The sequence below is a fragment of the Anticarsia gemmatalis genome, chromosome 5 (assembly GCF_050436995.1).
Source record: "Anticarsia gemmatalis isolate Benzon Research Colony breed Stoneville strain chromosome 5, ilAntGemm2 primary, whole genome shotgun sequence".
In the NCBI taxonomy this organism is placed as follows: Eukaryota; Metazoa; Arthropoda; class Insecta; order Lepidoptera; family Erebidae; genus Anticarsia; species Anticarsia gemmatalis.
Window position 1 is genome coordinate 8,412,659 of NC_134749.1, and position 20,849 is coordinate 8,433,507.

A 20,849-nucleotide genomic window follows, 5' to 3' on the forward strand; every position below is an offset into this window, starting at 1 on the left:
TCCCTTCGAGAGTTAATAACAATTTTTCATCAACTTGGAAGTAAACCTAGTGAACTTTCAGGAAAACTTAATTGAACAAGTGTTTTCAACCACATTTTGAAGTCAGTTCAAATATTTTTAGCAATGTTATCTCTTATTTTTAACCAGTGATAAGTATTGTGTGACTTTGATTATTTATTTCAAAAATGTCGTAGGTATGACAAGATTGTTTCTTATTAGTACATGAGCTACATAATGTTATGTCTTATTATATTTAAGAACATAGATAAATATTCGGCTGTGTCATTGACCGCTTACAGGATCCAATTTGCGATGTTAATTATTTACACAACACATCCTGACTTTTAAGATCTTTATATACATTTGAATAGGTACTAATGGTAGACAGTTAGACACATAGGTACATAATTATTTTTAACTATTTAAAATTAAGTCAATACCTAAGCTATCCTTACAAAATCTAATACTTATACATAATTTGAGGTGGTTTACAAATAAATACTTATACGAATGAAACGATAAGAATAGTATTACTTTAAAATGGCGAATTACAATGGGATATAATAATATCTAAATCTTCAGTTTGCATAATATGAAAACGTGCAATTATGAAAGAGAAAACCTTTTAAATCATTCAACTGTCGTCAAGCAATAATAAATTGCGCACAAACAACTTTTCTTTCGCATCAGCGGCATCAATATAAATATGTCATCTTTTTACTGATATCAGTTGTAAATAATTTTAATTTGAAAATACGCTGTAATTCGAAACTTTTCACAAGAAGGCCAGAATAAATGTTTCGTATTGCAAAATTGTGTAGGTGAGGAGGAGCAATTAAATTAGCGTAACGTTTTTTGTAAGAGAAAATAAATAATAATTGAATACTTAGTGCGAATACTAATTTAATACCCAATTAATATCAATCACCCCATATTATTAGGTGAAAACTACTTTTTTTTTTAATAAAAGCAAAATAAAAGCAATTACATCCCGTTATGTAATGAGTGTGCAGTGTCGTGCAAAATGTATAGACAACCTTGTGTTAGCAGCGATAACTAGTTTAGTGGTGTTTTAAGTATCGTTCGTGGCGTGCCTGTGTCATTCACTAGTCGTGTATCGTGTTGCAAGGACCTACCACTGCGCGCCATGGCCTCCGTCAAAACTGAAAAAGTCGGTATTATCGGGAGGTAAGTGGCATCAGCAATTATAATGTAACGTAATTCTACAGAAAGTTTTGTATTTGTCTCAAGGCAAAACAGAAATGTTTGCAAAAATTACCAAAGTATCGGATATTGTGACTACCAAATGTTGTTACTAATGTTGTACTACTTGTTTATTTTTCACATCAAAACATTGATTCTGCAAATGCTTAGACTTTCATATAATTAACGACACTAAAAGCCGTAAATGCTAGAATTAGATAGAGTCCGACTTCTTAATAATCACATACCGGTGTCTTCGCAATTACGTACAGTCATTCACCTTTCGACTTGTATTTGCTGCCAAGGACTAAATACTTAAATGCAAATTGGAATTGCATGGTAATAACAAAAATCTTTGTTTACTATTAAATGTTACCAGTTTTAAATTCATATTTACTTAATATAACTGGTCAAATTTAAGACTCCTGTATCGGTGTAGTAAGCACCTACATATTTGCAAACAACCTTATTAACACTGCTTTTTCTCTGAAGGTCTTCTTGTTCATATTTGTACTTTCATTAACGAGGTAATAAACGTATAGACAGGTTTTTGGCCTAACTCTATTAAAACTGTGCCTTTGTAGATATTGCTGAATGGCTTTATTTTGTAAATTGCACAGTGTGAAGGTCACTTTTTGATTGCTTACAATAGATAAACAGTAACTAAAATTACGCTGAGGTAGGTAGGTACCTATCGGATGCCAGTATCAAATTAAATAAATTTGACACTGGCATATAGTTCATTTGATCATATTTCATCTGTATAAATAAATATGTAGTAGTTAAAACATGTGTTATATTCCTTGTATTATTGATAATGACAATTACGTATATAGTACCGGTACCTACTGAATACATAACATTGAATTCAGGGATCGCGATATTATGTTTATTTCCTGATAACAGATTGTAACCGTGGAGTTCAACGAGAGGTTAATTTGCACAAGATAAACAAGAATTATCATCATTCATGACGTTGGACTCAAAGCAGCATTAAAACATTTACTTACCTCTAACTACTTTAAAAATTAAAATTATTTTCTTTTGGTTTGATTTTGATAATAGCATTTTGTAAAAAATGAAAATATTTGAACAAAATGTAGGTACCAACCTATCTATAGTAAACCTTCAGTAGCAGTATGCTTTAAATTAATCTCTTTTTAATCCCATGACCATGACCGTCTCATGAAATAATCAAGGATACAATAAAATGCCCGTAATGATCTTTCGATGTTAATAACCGCGTCTTAATTAACATCCTGACAAACTAATTAAAAAGAACAATTGGAAGTCATTAATCGTTATCAATTCGTTAAGAACGGAGAAAATAAAAATGTTGGTCCTGGAAATTACCATTACTAAGAAATAAGAAAAAAAAATTGTCTAACGACGTGAACATTTTCATACTATATTGTAGTAGAAATATACTAAGTTCGACAACGCTTTGCGAATTCATTCGCATCGCATAAACACCGTATATGCTTAAAGTAGGTACTCGGACCATGGAAAGAAGACATTTTAAATACTATCCCAACGATTTGCGTCGCATTTTCTGCGTCGCAAATTCGGTTCGCACGGAATGATGGTTATAAGTATGAATTATATTTTCAGCGGCCTGATTGGTCGATCATGGGCCATGCTGTTCGCGTCAGTTGGCTACCAGGTGACGGTGTTCGACATCGTACCGCAACAGGTCACGGATGCCCTCGCTGATATCAAGGTACAACTGAAAACCTTGGAGAAAGAGGGTCTACTGCGCGGCAAACTGAATGCTGACCAACAATATCAATGCATAAAGGGTAGGTGAATTGCGAAATTACATTGTTTCCATATTAAACCATAGAAAAAGGCATAATATTGAGGTTTAAACAATTACCCTTCCGATCAGTCGCCTCTGAATGCATGTAAATAATAATATAATTCATTTTGCATCCACTATTCGTAAGATTCTTAGAGAAAAATCCGATTTCATCTTTTCGAACCAAGATAATCACTCGTAGTCATCATTGAAAGCAGAATAGTAGGTACCTAGGTACTATAGTACTAAAACTATTATCGCATCCATCTACACTTATAGTCTACGATTGTTTAAAGTTATTTTTGTAAAACCACATGATGATGATTTAATAATAATTTGTCTTACGTGAGGTAATCGCTGTATACTTAACTTTTATTTATGCAAAGATTATTATCGCTATAGTTCAAAAACTCTTGGTAGTAACACTACAATTACTTCATTGTAGTCATGGGAGGATGACTTCATGTTAACAGCAGTTAGCTCTCTTAGGTTCTGAAACGCAGTCGTGCGAGTAGTTTTTAGATTTACTTAAAACCTAGAGCATCACGCATTGTGAAATTATAATGACAAAACTCTTTTTGGCATTTTACGATGTTAAATAAAATCTGTGATTTTCGTTTCATGCAAAATATGCTAAACGTTAGATGAAGATAATTTAATCTATTCAAATACGTAGCACTAGTGTTACATTCTATCGCTTTGTAATGATTGTACTCATAATGTAATAGTAGCCAAAACACGCAATCACAAGGTCTTGTGTGCAAACCTTGACTTATTATGTCAAGACTCATTTACTACTTCTATCAATGTAAAGCATAATAAACAAATAGCTACTTACCTCGGAGTGGCAACTATTGTACATGTCTAGGACGTTATTGTGAAATAATTCATAATAGAAATAATTATCAAAAATAAGTACTTAATTGAGTGGGAACCTATCCAACCGATATGTAAGCAAATAATACAGTTTATATTCATGAAAATTAAAGTGTCTCAATTTCATATTGGTACAAAAATGTTGTTACTGAAATCAAAAATAATTACACAATGTGCGAGATAACGAGATATTTTTCCATGCTTACGAAGACCCGAACAGAAGCTGACAGCTTCTTACATAAGTAAATATGATTATTACACAAGGAAAGTCAAACAGTCAACAACAAATTAAAAAGCACATGTTTACTGCAATAGATAAGATAGTATTGTTTTTATTTATATTAGATACATGACTTGAGTAAAATAATGAGATGCGTTATCAGAAAGTTGATACAAACAACAGTAACTAGCAAGTCTAATTCCTACGTAAGTAAAACTATGTACCTAAGTTGTGTAAAATATAGTTTGTTATAATAGATACAACTTGTTGATTTCTATATGATAACAGCAACGATATAGGTTAAGTAGGTACTTTGTGAGTGTAATTACTTATAGATACTTCATAGAGTGGATAATATCATATGGGGTCTTTATAATGATTTTCACTATCAGGCTTTCGTATAGCGCTTTAGCTTAAATTGTAAACTTTCCTCGTCAACGGATGCATCATAGATCGTTGTAAAAAGTGGACTAATCAAATAAATATATTTATGTGTAGATGGATTGAGGAATTAATGATTGATTGACATGATAATATCCCGATGCGCAGTAAAATTATGTAACGCAATAATCACATTGATATCTCGGGCGTGAACAAGAATCGAATTGTGCTAGTAGGAAACCGTTACAAATAGACGATTGATAAATATTGTACTGTTAATTATTTCCTATTCTCTTTATCTGCTACATACATTACAATCATGAAGACATCAATAGGCCACTTTATAAGCAAAACTTCCCGTCACGTGTAAAGTTCACCCTTTAATCTATAATTGTTTTACTTCCAGGATCATCTGATCTGGCCACAGCCGTAAGAGGAGCAGTTTTTGTCCAAGAATGTGTTCCAGAGAACCTCGACTTGAAAAAGAAGGTTTACCAGAACCTCGACAAAGTCGTAGACGACAAAACTATCCTGTCCAGTTCTACAAGTACCACATTACCTTCACTATTCTCTGAAAACATGAAGCACAGGGCTCAGGTATATCTTATTGTTTTCCTACACGTGCTGATTAAACCTATTGCTAAAAAGTCGATTCAGTATTTATAACTCTATATTGTATAGTTGTTCTTACATAAACCAAATCCAGCCCCGATATTGCGCATGATGCAAAGAACACCCTAACCCTTCAACTGGCAACTAACCGGCTCCCGGTAATAGAAAAAATACTCTATACTGGCAACCGACCGGGAGCCGGTGAGTAAGATACTACATATTATAAACATTGATTTAAATAGTACAACATACGTTTATCTCTTTTCCGCTAGTTTTAAGTCCGAAAGAATTAAAGCAAGACAGCACACAAACTATTCATTCAACGAACGAGCGCACTTGAAGGCCAATATAAATTGTTTAAAATTCGTTATCGCGCCGAGTGTGAAGTGTTTGTGCTGTGAGTGTTTTAAATAAAAAATAATCGTAGTTTACGCATATGTGCAGGAGAAACATGGAAGGGCAAGTAGTTTATAGTATATACCGTATATTTAACTACTCATAGAACATTAGTGACTACATTTCATCAAAATTCAGCGTATTTATTTTGCCAATACTAATGTTCGACATTTTGTATTGACGAATCATACCCATTTTAATAATAAAATTCAATTGTAAACTCTAGTGATATGTGATAAAACAGCAACGTTACTCTATAATCTCGCTATTTTAATTTAAAACAAGCCTAAATACGCTTTGATTTGTGTGTAATATGTTTTCAAAACAATCGAGTGCCCACCTTACCGGGAGCCGGTCGCTTGCCAGTATCGGTACGTTGCGTTAATATGGATGTGGCGCACGAATATTTTTAATGTTTTTATATTCAAAATATGTACGTATTTTATATAGTCTTTCATAAAACGTTTATTTTGCTGTTTCTTTTTAGTTTGCATTTAATATACCGTCCATACCACTCATAACTAATACATAATTTGTGCAAAAAAATAATATATTGAAGTGGCGTATCCATACTATCATAGCATTATCCATTGTTGAAACTCACGATTTTGTTAAAATTTTGAAATAATATTTTTAATATTTTTCTTCTAGACTATATGTTTTTGTCGTATCAACATATATAACAATTAATATATTTTATGATTATCATAACAGATTTTATTAAATGTAATCAGTTTTATTGTAATAACACTTTCGCCAAACCCATGTCATTTCTTATTATTTGTCAAGAGGTTTGCAATTTTGCTTTTAGTTTTTATCTTGTGCACTCTGGGATCAAACAAAATTTACTTACGGTTTGATGATATGTTACATGCGATGTAATTTAAGCTATTAAGTCATATAAGTGCTTAATATTTTCAAAAAAAAATTCTAAACTCGACGCTTTATTTCTGCGTGCGCTCAACTTTGCACCTCTTGTGATAGATATTTATTCAACAAATATAATATAATTTTGTATGGAACCTTATACTTTATTCGTGTTAATTGTAATAAAGGTATATTAAACTGTATATAAAATATATTTGTATCACTGAAACGCCTTGTATTTATTATACATAAGGCTATTTCAACAAAATTTGGGTAAATATATAAGTTAGTTACATTTGACTATCTTTAATTATTTATTAGTTGCTATAAATTCGAAGAAAACCAATTGATCAGTTAGGAAATTTAAAGAAGATTACAAAAATGTATAGTTTTATATCATTTAATATACAAAATCGTACGTATTTTTCGATTTTCGGCAACTACTCAAAACAGCCGTTAATTTTTAAATGACCCTTGCCAGTTTACGCAAATATTAAAAAATGGCCGCTGCCAGTTGAAGGGCTAATCAAAAGTGAAAAGGAATATTCTGAGAACTAGTTGCTCAAACAGGATAAACAAGTTGAGGAAAATACGCGGGCGAAAACACGACAAGAAATGTTCGCTTTATTTTCCTTATTCAAAGTACCTACAAACGGACACATATTATTTTTTTATTTAAAATTCCATTTATACAATTAAGTCTTACTTCGCCGAAACTCGTTCTTGTTTGGGAATATGTTCAAAATAAACACGTTTTGCAGGTCATTGTATCACATCCCGTAAATCCACCTTACTACGTGCCCTTGGTTGAGATTGTCCCGGCACCTTGGACCAGGAAGGATGTCTGCGAGAAGACGAGGAGCATCATGTTGGAGATCGGTCAAGCTCCAGTCTCCCTTAGCCGAGAAATCGACGGCTTCGTATTGAACCGTATCCAGTAAGTATGCAGTTTCAAAAGTAATATACTTACTTAGATAAAAACAACAACAATAAATTTAATAATGTGCCAAGACTATCCTACAGTTCTCCTTGAGTTTTTGCGACACTTAAATGTAGATTAATGATACCTATTAATAATTTGTAGCAAGAAATCTGTTATAAAAAATAATAACTCAAATAAAAAAATAATAAAAAAAGCGCTTGACACAAATAATTGTTTTTATTTGATCTATTACAAAGAAGCGCCATAAAGATAATGAAAAACCTGAATAGAAGTCGGGAAATATAGAGCAAAAACTGAACAATGGCCTTGAAACAGACATACGTTCATCTTAGCGTTTTGAAAAAGAAACCATTGGTACTTATATTTAAGCACATAGTGATAATTTCCTTTGATTCCCACAGATACGCAATTCTGAACGAAGTATGGCGTCTGGTCGACAGTAAGGTGGTAAACGTGGAAGACATCGACAAGGTCATATCTGAAGGTCTTGGTATGAGATACGCTTTCCTCGGGTCACTGGAGACTGCTCACTTAAACGCCGAGGGCATGAAGAGCTACATTGAAAGGTCAGTAGACTATTTAAAGCCTTATACCTACTCAAGTGGAATTCGACCTTGTCTCTTCAATCACAACTTACTATGATAGATACATGCGATTAATGGAGGTAGTTGATGTTGATAATATTATTTCACAACAGATTTTTTTCGTACTATAATTATAAAAAACCTCAAAGTGCTGTGTGGTTCGTATGAAGGGCTTAAAAATTCTAAGTATTTTGTCTTTTTTGTACAGATACGGCGAGACAATCCACAGCGTCAGCCAAACTATGGGTGAAATCCCAAGAATGACCACAAGCAAGAGTGCTGACACGATCTGCGAGCAGCTGAACAAAATGGTTCCTATTGAAAGACTGCAAGAGCGCCGCGCCTGGAGGGACGCTTGCCTCACCCGCCTCGCATTATTGAAGAAGGAAATGGAAGGCAAATACAAGAAGTGAATCAATCAAACATTCTATTTATATAATAAACTATTTTTCTGTATATTCTAGATAAGTAAGCAGATATACTTTGTATACCTAAAGAACAACTAACAAATAAATGATTATTGTGATTAAATTCCTTGCTAACAAAGAAAATATGTATGAATCCTGAAATCCGAATATTGAACTGTAACGGTTCTTGTAAAAAAATGTGTAAACTACTACATGTAAAATATACTTTTGTTATTGTTACAACAATGATTTTAAATTTATTGACTCCTTTGGTAAGAATGGTCTAAGCCTGATAAATACAATTTGTACCTTCTCGTGGATGCAAAGAGTTAGGTGCTATGCTTAGATAGGTACTGTTCAGGAATTATAAAAATAAACAAAATACATTACGGCTTCTACAGGCATTGTATTATGTTCCATCTTTCTCAGCAATCTTCTGTTATTTTGGGGTAATAGGTAAGTATATTCTATTTTATCCATAAAATACAATTACCATAAAATAATATATTAAATTGTCGTTATTTGCTATAAAAATATGCCGGTTAAATTACGCAATAGGTACCATTAGTACGATGTGTGTTCGCGATGTCTTAAAATTAACTAACACAATTAATTAGGAAACAGCCGAACACCGCCTGCCAGTTTGTGCTAGTCGTCAGCCTAGATTGATTCGTCGGAACAATATTTAAACCTAACGAAAAATATACTTACAAACTACATTCGTTTATCAAATAAAAATATGAGATATGAGTACCTATCGAAAGTTATGACATTCAACATTTATGTTCTGATTAACACCAGTCCATATAAACATTTAGGTACTTGTTAATACGTTATTGGTGAATATAAAAAACATACCTTTAAAAATCGCGCCAGCTTCTTCCATTTGCATCTCTGGCAAAATTTTTAAAGTGGTGCATATTACCAATGATTAGTGCACAATTTTATTCTATTGGCATGGCACAGTTAATTAATTTTATAAATTAAAAAATGATTGATTATTTTACATTTTTGAGCGGTTCATTTAAAAAACGCGCCACAGATTTTTGTCTATTTAAAAAAAGGGAATCTAAATTAATTACATCCAATGCTGTGTCGATACCAACCCAACAAAATGAATTCGATATTATCAACACAAATTGATGGGTTGTAGCTGACATATTATTTTGTAATTTAAGAAAGCGACCTGTTAATGTTCAAACAATTTGTTATTTAATTTGGTAACCCTTGGTAATTTACTTTGCTCCCATGTGGAAGAAGCATAATGAATGAAAATAATTGAGACACCTCGATTTTTAGGCGATTTATTCTATTATGTTGGCATTATTACAAGAACTTCAAAATTCAAATTCCACAAACAAATATATTGTTATCTGTGGTTCTTGTCTAATGGAGCATTTGCGCGATCGTTCACAAATTTATTTACTATCATATTTTAAAACATACAAATAAAGAATTTAATTTTTATATGGTATTTGTCCAAATCGATGGTGTGATTTTTGAGATATGTGTAATTTAAATAAGTAAATTTATTTTGATATAGCCTTCATGATCTCATGACAAAAGGCCTTGCAATACGCATAGATTTACAAATGTGTTGTTTTGATAGATAATGGATCCAAGAATGTGTAGGATAATCAGTAGTAGTGAAAGTCTTCCAGACGCCGACAATGTGGAATTTGAGGTATCCAACATCATTGCACCGCAAGAAAGCGATGAGAACTTCATGTTAGTAGGTAGCGACGAGCCTCATTCTGTGACATGGCTCGACAATGATCAAATAGATGAATTAGATCTTAATTTAGACCAAACCAACCTCTGTTTCCATAGAGTCGATAGCGCAGATATAATATATAGATCCAAGAAGAAAAAATGCAAAATGGTTGGGAAATATGTTATGGGGGATGTGTTAGGGGAGGGTTCATATGGCAAAGTCAAAGAAATGTTAGACTCAGAGACTTTGTGTAGAAGAGCTGTTAAAATATTAAAGAAGAGGAAACTGAGAAGAATACCAAATGGTGAACAGAATGTACAGAGAGAAATACAGTTGTTACGAATACTTAGACACAAAAATGTGATAGAACTAGTCGATGTTATGTATAATGATGAGAAGCAGAAGATGTACCTCGTCATGGAGTTCTGTGTTGGAGTACTTCAGGTATGTTTTTACTAGTTCTAAGTCTCTCACTAACATTACATTTATTAATTTGTTGTGAAACCTAGAGTGTACATTGAAACCAATAATAATCTATCTCAATTTTTGCTGTAATAACATAACAAAGATTCATAACATTGCTACTGTTTATGTAGAAGGATTTTTCAGGATATTATCATTATATCAGCTACACATTGTATTGCATTTTATGTAAATATTCTGTGATGCCTATCTGTGAAGTAGATAATTTTCTAAGATTAGTTTTTGTTACATGTCAAGGTCTTGTTGCAGCTCACTATTATTACAATGTTGTTTATCATTTCCCATTGAAGAGCAAATTATTTCTAGTGGCAAAAGTCAACTATGTAATCTGCACACTACAGTAAAATTTACATTTATCTGAAAAGCCTACATAAGCATGTTTAATATTGCATAAGAACTAATTTCAATATGAATTTTGCTAGGATATGCTTGAGGCAAGTCCAGGCAAGAAGTTTCCTCAGCGGCAAGCACATGATTATTTTACTCAGCTGCTGGATGGTTTAGAGTATTTACATGGTCAAGGAGTGGTCCACAAAGATATAAAGCCTGGAAATCTATTGTTAACATTGGATCATACTCTTAAAATCACAGATTTTGGGGTTGCTGAGGTAAGTCTGTTTATATAAGGCTTAAATTAATGTTTTGTGTGGTAAAGTATCAGACAGCTATAGTTACAATAGATACAATAAGTGCAGTCTTAAATGTTCTTTCAAGTAAAGACTAGCAGTCAATCTTGTTGGTTAATTAGATTAGTGTTCTTACATACACAAAGGATTATAAAATAATAACTGCTTTGTATTGAAAGTAATAATTTGGTGTTATAAATTGCACCAGTCATTTCATTTTATTAAAACCACTTTTTTGTGGGTAGTACAAAATTAGTTTTATTTACCAGATTTAAAAATCTATTGAAGTATTTTACCAATAATAAAGAGACATATTCATTTTTGAACTTGTATTATTTGTTTCCAGGCTTTAGATATGTTTTCTCCAGAGGACACCTGTTACACAGGGCAGGGGTCCCCGGCATTCCAGCCACCAGAAATAGCCAATGGTGCGGAACAATTCTCTGGTTACAAAGTAGATATTTGGAGCAGTGGAGTCACGTTGTAAGTAGACCAAAATAGAATACTTGGGCAACAGTGACCTTTTGCAAAATACCATTGTGTGGATGAAAGAGTTTGTTACTATGCAGGTTTTATTGTTACTAAACTACAAGATGCTTGTTGACATTTTACCTACTATTGTAATATGTGGTTAATTGTTTGATTGATGATTCATTTTTAATTTGCATCACAATTTAATTAATGTAAATTAAATTAAAGGTGTTATTTTCCTTGCATCTGTTTCTATATTTAGACAGTTTGTTATTGAATACAATGAGTAAAAAAGGTTAATTTTGTTTTTGGCTCTTGGGTTGAAACATTATCTTCCAATATGTGTATTTTTAATCTTTAATTTGTTTAAATCTTAACCTGTTTGCTGTTTAAAATTAATATCTTTTGTACCTAGAGCTTTCCATATTGCAAGAATGTTAACACCTTCTTTTCCATTAGCTACTGATATTGATTGACGTAGGAATAGAATAAGATAAATGAGAAATCCTATCAATAGTAGTTGAATGTGGGAGTTAGTGTTCAATGCAAGTTTTCGATCATTTTAGGCACTTAGAACGTTTATTTTTGAGTCAGTTGTTATGCTGCTATTACGGTAATCGGTATTGTAGCTTACGTCATGAACATCCAAAGCCATTGGGGAGACGTAATTTGCAATTGCACCTACAGGTTTGTTCCCGTGACGATTCCCTGTAGTTACGAAGATGTGTCATAAATGTCCTCATTCAAATTCACCAGATACAACATGACGACGGGTCGGTACCCGTTTGAAGGTGACAACGTGTACCGGCTACTGGAGGCGATCGGTCGCGGGGAGCCGGCGCCTCCGCCCGTCTCGCTCGGGCCCACGCTCGGAGCCCTACTCTCGCACATGCTCAAGCGAGACCCCGAACTCAGGCCCACCGTTCATGAGATCAGAAGACATTCGTAAGTGTATTTTTATTAGAACTATGCATACCTACCCTGATGTTGGGTTTACATTTCCAAGTTTATGAAGGTGTTTTGAACAATTCAGTAAACATTCATTATCTCCTATTCTGGAAGTTGACATTTGTGCCGGTGTTTGTTAAATTTCAATTCAGTTCTGATCTTTTACTTATTAAGATTTTCCACCTAGTAATAGGTAATGAAAAGATAAGTGATTTCAGTTAAATAATAATGTCGATTGGGTAACACTTCGATATAAGAATACTGTGTTAACAACTTGTTTTAGCGTGCGGATGTTACATATTGAACCTCGCTGTTGTTTACACGTCGTTGATCGTATAGATTGTTCGATTGCGCGAAGATTCGACAAATTCATATGCCGCTACTCCCCTTTCCGTTGCTAACTCTCTAATATCTTAATTTATTACCAAGTGCAGTACACAATGCAACTGTTTACTCGTTTGTAGGCGAATGGCAATGAGCCAAGGCAAGAACTAGCAGGTATTAAATCGCCGTGGTCTATTTATGGTCCATTTCAATTGAAAATAAAGAGGTAAACAAAGTTACATTGGATCGGATGTGTTTTGCTGATATTTCAGCTATCTGACATGCGATGTGGGCGAGCGAGTTGAATCGTTTGTATTCTGAATGTTTTTATCTTTATGATGTTGCAACAAAATTATGTTTTATTTTCGTTATTGTTCTCGTCGTTGATCTGGGTCTTTTGCGTAGCCGATATGGATGCGACTACGTATGCAGTTAATTTATGGGTACTCGGACATGGTTTTTGGTTGACCGTCTTGTAAGACGCCACTCAAATCCCATCGGAATGGGAATAAGAACCTATGTATTGTTTCAATGTTATGAGTTCTCGTTGAACAGTATTGCAAAGGTCTAATAATCCAAACATCTGGTAGTGACTAGATCAGATGACTAACAGATTATATTATTCAGAGTAATGGAATGTAGCAGGGATTTTACTCTATATTATTGTGTCCCACAAATACTTCGAGAAGAAGTAAAGGGCAATATGACTCATATGTGAAACAGTCATGCAGCACGCAATAAAGTTTGCACTTTATGTTTTGTGCTATGGTTTTATATATAAAAAATAATCTCCAAACATCTTGTTAAGCGCTAAACTCAATTTTCATTTCACTTATTCTTTTTTTATTAAATTTCGTGAAGTACGGAGATGGAGAGAATTTTTTTTAAAATTATTAAATGCAAAAAAAAATACCTATTTGAATCGGCTGTTAGAGGGTACGTAGTTCGCAGGGACATTTAGTATATTAGAATGTATACTTCACAAATTTTTATTTCGTGTCAGAATCAAATACTCAAAACATCGTTGCCGTTGCGCCACACGTGCCATAAACTCTTTTTAAAAAGGAGCTAAAGGTGAACATCACTAGTAGTTCTTGAAGATTGTCGAGATTAAGTTGTTTACTAACTATTCAATTATGTCGTGTGTAGTAAGTAAACATCATTCAAGGATAATGTACCTATACGCCTGTAAATATGTTTACGTGAATATAATTTGAACAATATGTGCTTATGATTTTAATGGGTCCTTGAGGATTGCACGTACATACTTTAAACAATCGTTTTACTACGAGCCGACACTCAGAGCTGTTATCAACAAAACGTGATATTTTGAATAAAACAATAAACACGTTGGATGAGATGTTTTTTAAACATACTCTTATGACATCTACAAGAAAGATGTACCTATGTCTGAGCTCAGCTGCATAAAAAAATGTTTTGTTTTAATTAAATGGTTTAAAAACATCAGCGCTAATTTTACTTTTTTCGTTACAAAAGTATTAAAAAAACAATTGCTTAATCCATTATGTTGTTGTTTTTAAGTATTTTTGTCTTAATCTTAAAATATTATATAGGGATACAAAAAATATCTGGTGTTGCTGGCGTCATCATCCGGCATTTAATATTTTAACAGGCTGAACTAATCTTAAATTAAATAATTCTATAAATCTATTAATATGACGTGTTTTATAAAGTAATTTTCTAAAGTCATAAAATGTTGTATCCTATGTAGGTTATTATAGTTTCTAGTATTATATCAGGAAAACGGCAAAACAAATTGCTGTGACGTTAAAAGAAATTAATTACTTTGTTTACTAACAATGCAGTGTTGATAGCATGCGTATCTTCTCTTGCGGTCATTTATTTAGGGCGAGCAGAATGACATATTTTTTAAACACTTACAGTAAGTACTGATACTTATGGCACTAAGAATAAGTATTGTTTAAAAGTGCATGAATATGATAATACTAGCTGACCCGCGCAACTTCGCTTGCGTCACATAAGAGAATGCATCGTAATTTTCCCCGTTTTTGTAACATTTCTCGTTGCTACTCCTACTCTATTGGTCGTAGCGTGATGATATATAGCCTATAGCCTTATATACTGAAATTATTTTTCAAATCGGATCCGTAGTTCCTGAGATTAGCGCGTTCAAACAAAGAAACAAACTCTTCAGCTTTATAATATTAGTAAGTACCTATAGATAAATAATGAAATACGTTTAAGATTGCAAACATTTATATTTTGTGTCAATATTATACTTAAACCACGTTTACTAATACTTAATGATTATTGTCATTCTATTATACACTTATCGTTCCTCTCTTTATGTCGCTTATATGATAAGATTAGTATCCAATTAGCAACAGGCCAACAGGCTTATAATCTTGCCTTCGTCTTCTTCTCAATTTGGTTAATCCGATGTTGAAATATAAATATGTCTTATCTAAGTTTATCAGCCTAGTCTTTCGTTAATTCGGCTGTAGTTTTCGAAGATCTTTGACAGTCGGTACCAGTAGTCAGAAGCTTGAAAGTCTGAAAACCAATTCTACCGAAGGGTATCCATTTATAATGAAGTCTGATAGGCAGTCGCTTCATGTAAAACACTGGTATACAGCTGCATCCTGTGAGACTGCAAGTGGATTCCAAAATAGTTGGAGGAAGGCTAGGCAGATTAACTTAATATCAGTCTAGTCTTCGTCGTTGGCTTCGTTGGATGTCGGCTGTCAGATATAATATATGTTTATATAATTAGATAAAACTGTTGTACATACTCGTATTTTAATTCAAAACAGTATCTTCAGAAATGTTATTAATGCAAGCAAGTTATCTTCAAAGGATTTCCTGTGATGTTCGGCTTATTACGCGGAATGGTCATTAGAAATTAGTTTTTTTTGGATTCGGTTCGGATCTGCCAGTCTAAATATTTTTTTACCACTAGCGCCTCACATTCAAACATACTCAATTACTTTTACTTATATAAATAAGAAAGTGCTACACTGTCAGTAAAAAAACCCAATGAATAAATTAACTCTAATGGATATTTTGTGGTATAATTTCAGTTGGGTACAATCTCGGCCGCCACTGGACTCTGGCGAGCGGCTGGTGAGCCCGAGGTCGCGGCGTTCAGACGAGCTGCACAACTCCACCGTCATCCCCTACCTCGTTGAGCGACACTACCCTTCGGCACAGGAGTACTTCACCGAGAGAGACTTGAGACACGGTCAGTATATTATATTTTTGAATACCTTATGATTTCGGCATCAAGATTTCTGTAAATAATGTATGTTGAATGCGGCAATGTCAAATAGTTTCATGGATTCTCAGTCCATTTAATGAAAGTTTGCGTATTCTATTTCTTCACTAGAATTTGGATCGCTAATATTATTTATAATGTTTCTGGATTCTATCGGAATACGTTATACACGAATTATTACAGCCAATTTCCTAATAAATTATTCAACAGAATTGTAAACAGGATTGAAATTTTCCAGAGTCTGATGAAGTGCGCATGGGCGGTCACGTGCGCGCGCGCGTTTGTTCCTTGAGTTAGGTTCGTTGCATGCGAGTGACCGACTCCCCAATACTCGGCTTTTGGCTCCCACCCAAAAAGATTCGTTTACACGAAAACTGACCAGCCAAATATACGCTATAACCGTATCGGGCTTACGATTTATTATTAATTTATACTTTGCAAAATATATATCAGGCTTAATAGACAAAACTAATCTATTCTAGAACGCCGAGAATATATAATTAATCGTATTCGTGTGTCCCGTATATTATATTTACTAATATTTAACGACCGGAGCGACTCCCGCGTGACGTGACGCGGTCGGCGGGAGCGGGCCGGGAGCGTGTTGTAGTAGTACGTGTGGTGTCCGCAGAGCTGGGGGACGGCGGGTCGCGCACGCTGTCGACGGCGGAGCTGTCGGACGCCGAGTCGTCGCGGCGCAAGCGGCGCTGGCACTCGTCGTGCGGCCGCCTGCCGTCGTGCCGCCTCACGTGATGCCGCCCCGCACCCTGCACTCTACACACTACACTGCGACATCGAATGCCTTCCTTTTCGCTTTGTTTCTTAACCCGTTGTTCACCCCTACGATTTTTTACTCTCCTTGCCGATTAAAGAATGGACAGTCTTCGATCGTCACTTCGTTTTAGTGTAAAATCTTAGGTGTTTTGTTTTATTGATTTACACGGTGAACGTTAACGATCGACAAACTTTATACGGTAAATAGGTACGCTTGTTGATAAAAATAAACTTTAACTGTGTGAAAAACTCGAAGTCACATTATCGACTAATTTACTCGGTATTTATATAGTGACGAAAATAGTTAGTTAGTTTTATAACCTTGTAAAAAAGTTATTTTCCGAGCGCACCCACTTATCGTCTTAAGTTTGTCGATTTATGAATTTAAACGCCGAAAAGTGACCATTATAACTCCATTATGTTTCTTTTAAACTTGCGAATAATGACGTCATTTTCTAGATGTTATGCCAATGAAATCTCTCCATCACTGGTCACACATTTCTTCCTCTCTAGAATAATATTGTTAACAGATCTTTGCCACTACTCTTTGCCAGATAGTTCGTGCCTGACACTCCTCACACGTGTTATTTTGTTATAATAGACCTGCGTATAGTACAACTACAAAGCCTTCGCCGTAAATATTAAACAAATACTTATGACAATAATATAGTCGCGAGCGAGCGAAACATACTAAGTATTAACTTAGCGGCATCACTCGACTAGTTGTACTGCACGTAGATATTTGTTAGTGGCGTGAACAGCACTCGTTCTGAACAAATTTGGCTAAGATATACTTAATGTTGTTATTTATTTGGTTTTTGTATGATTGTTACATGTAGTAGTTTCTGAATAGATTTTAAATAATAGTGTAATTATGGTTTTAAAGAAATATGTGTTTGGATGTGTCGTACGGAATTTTATTGAGACCAATTTCTTCTAATTGTTATGGGATTTTGATGATTTCCATCGCATATTTCTCTCGAAACCATTCTATTACCATTCACATGGATACTTCGTTAGATGCCAAGGGAGTTCATGCAATGACAAATAGAGATAGCAAATATGTTTAATAGTACCTGTTTATTTTGTCTTTCACGATGTATGTACAGTGAACATGTATTAGTGTAATTAGTAGATCTCAAATTATAAAGTGGCAATAAAACAATATTTTTTATAAAAATGTCGCTATAAAACCAAATTTTAATAGATTTCTTGCCAAAAGGAATAACACCAACATTACAGTTATATGAATATTTCAAGTTTAATTTCGGCGATATTGCAAGTTGGTGCACGTATAACATGAACACGCACCGTTTGTGATATCCACTAATTGCAAGAGTCAACACGCTTTCTCATTGATCGGATTATCGGACAAAGCCGTTGTTGATTGTTATTGTGAAGTATGAATTGAATGTCAAGCGGTTTGGGGTATGCTCGATTTTATTATTTTAGTTGTTAGATAAATTATAAAGTACAAGAAGTTGCGAATATCGTACACAAAGTTGTTTGTGTAATATCGTAAAGTCATCGATCGAAATTGAATTTATTGAAGGAAGGTTATAAGACAAGAACTGTGAGATACTGCATGATTTGGATGAGAAAATTTAAAGCACACGGCTTGTACACTTCAGAGTTCTGTGTACCTATTTCCTAATAATCTCTTTCCCCATCTCAACACCCCCGACGGACCTCACTTTTTATGGGCTTATATGTATGAAATGTAAATTTATGTTAGTATGTAGGTATATTTAGATAAAATTATATTTTCTGTATGTTTTTTCGATAATTGGATTGTTGTTTCTAAGGTAATTGTATTTCTAGACCAAGGAACATTGACCACATCTATTTTACGGTCACAGTGTTACATTAGGTCTAGGTGATTCATAGCTTTTTCGACCTTTTCAACGCTAAATTGTTGTTCACATTATATTATTTTGTAGTGCAATAACTGTTATAACTCAATGGAATGCTGTTCTAGTTCGTAGTTTAGGTTAAAAGCTTACTTAAGCCATATTTTAATGAGATTATTGTGCAGATGATCTCTTCTCGCCAAAGGCGTGTTTTCGCTAAAAAGTATTTAATTTAACAGTAATAGATTTTGTTCACTTACATTGCACTTAATTTTTAAAAGTGAGGTCTTACATTACTGTTAAAACTGTGTGTTTTACGCTTAAATAAAAAACGGATGTATGTTTAGTGCCTGAACTGAAAAAAAATATCGAAAAAGTGAAAAAAATAAATAAAGAGAATATTAATATATTGTAAATAAAAAGTCAAAATGAATGTGATTTGTGTGTTTAATTTCTTAACGTTTCGTTCTTATATAATACTAGCGGACCCGACAGACGTTGTCCTGTCTAATAAATTAAAAAATAATTAAAAAAACATTGTCCAGCGGACAAAATTGTGAATCTAAACCATTCTCAGATCCCCTTGAAAACACACAAAAAATTCCATCAAAATCGGTCCAGTCGTTAAGGAGAAGTTCAGTGATATACACACTTACAGAAGAATTATATATATATAAAGAATTATATATTTGTTAGCTCGGACACTTTTAATAGGTAAAATGTCGAAACATCGAGATTGTGAAAACGTACCTACTTTTGTGTACGTAATCAAATTGAAATGGTTTAAAACCTTGGAAATTTACGGATCAAAACGTCACGGATATCTGATAGTTTTACTACTATAGTCCAACAACTTAGTAGAGAGCCTTGTGTGCAAGGATGGCAGATGGCGAAGGTAAATAAATCCATAATTATACTCAGAACATTATTGACCCGCAGGCGCATGCAGGTGACGGTGGCCTTTTTGCCGTGCCGGCTCTCTACTAAGTTGTCAGACTACACTTACTAAGACTTACATGCCTAGTTTATTGAAGTGATAAAAACCGAGCGCCCACCGTCACCTATAAAATAATTGAGTTTAGTATAGCTCGCATTGTTGAACCAGTTGGAGAGCCAGCTTTGCCAGCTTGTTCTAATAGACAGCTATTGGAACAAGGTGGCAAGAGTAGACGAAGGCAATTAGGTAATAATTTCGCAATCATTGTAGTTGGTTTCATTTTAGAGGGCGACGCCAGCATATTGTTAAATATTAGACATTTTACATGATAGGTACTATTGACAATAAATTTAACAAAAATTAAAAAAAATAATAGAATTGCCAGATTCGGTAATCCAACCCGAGATTCCACCTCGTAGGGGCAATCTGGAACTGCGATATTCTTTTCTAATCAGGGATTCAAATTGAGATATGTGCGGAGCAATCGCAATACCGCGCAATCATAATTTCAATATGCGAAAGCATTTAGAATATACATAAGTATATCGTCTGTACGTAACCAGCCATTCATCAAACAAGTGAGCAATTACATTCTAAGCGGACCTGTTGCGAGTCACTCATGGGTAGTGCGTTACTTACATGGTGTAAATGTAATGTCGCAAGATGTTCGGAGAGCGCGCGTCGGCCCGCGACCCGATTCGCACCCACAATGCGCGGAAGTGCCCGGTACTTGCCACAGCGCTATCGCCTTCCGCCATATCAGGTCTTACTATAATTGAACCACTGGCCTACACGAATTGTGTCACGGGAATACCTGTCGATTAACCGTTGTACTACACAATATTACCTACATGTAAGTAAACACTGCTATGAGTCGTAAATTTCGCTGATCTACAAATAACTCCTTTATCGTTTTACACATTGGTACTTTCTTAATTTCCTAAGAATATCTTAACATGGAAAAAGCATGTTAAACGATAAATAAATCAGTGTTTGTAAAGAACTAGGTAGGTACTATGGTCCAAACCTAACTAGTTTCCAGTAAAACGTTTAAAAGATGGGCATAGGTGTCAATACATACTTACACAGATAAGTGGAATTTTGGAATAAGGAACATCGAGCAGGTTTACTGTTTCGCAGCATATATGTGGGCAGGTACTTAAGCGGTGCGTATGACCT

The 20,849-nt window shown here is 34.2% G+C and overlaps 2 protein-coding genes across 3 annotated transcripts; both read left to right on the forward strand.

Annotated features, from left to right (window-relative positions):
• The first annotated feature begins 1,030 nt into the window (after positions 1 to 1,030).
• Positions 1,031 to 8,533, forward strand: Had1 (beta Hydroxy acid dehydrogenase 1). Its single transcript, XM_076114591.1, has 6 exons — positions 1,031 to 1,188; positions 2,815 to 3,002; positions 4,885 to 5,075; positions 7,115 to 7,290; positions 7,698 to 7,862; positions 8,089 to 8,533. The coding sequence occupies exons 1-6, from the start codon at positions 1,148 to 1,150 to the stop codon at positions 8,291 to 8,293; spliced, it is 966 nt and encodes a 321-aa protein (XP_075970706.1). The 5' UTR covers positions 1,031 to 1,147; the 3' UTR covers positions 8,294 to 8,533.
• Positions 8,534 to 9,660: 1,127 nt separating this feature from the next.
• Positions 9,661 to 19,171, forward strand: Lkb1 (Lkb1/serine/threonine kinase 11). Of its 2 annotated transcripts, none has more exons than XM_076114592.1 (6): positions 9,661 to 10,445; positions 10,907 to 11,092; positions 11,457 to 11,593; positions 12,338 to 12,526; positions 15,916 to 16,076; positions 16,741 to 19,171. In XM_076114592.1, the coding sequence occupies exons 1-6, from the start codon at positions 9,900 to 9,902 to the stop codon at positions 16,860 to 16,862; spliced, it is 1,341 nt and encodes a 446-aa protein (XP_075970707.1). In that variant the 5' UTR covers positions 9,661 to 9,899; the 3' UTR covers positions 16,863 to 19,171. The 2 variants fall into 2 exon arrangements, with proteins under 2 accessions (XP_075970707.1, XP_075970708.1); XM_076114593.1 differs by lacking the exon at positions 16,741 to 19,171 and adding an exon at positions 16,348 to 16,702.
• Positions 19,172 to 20,849: the final 1,678 nt, after the last annotated feature.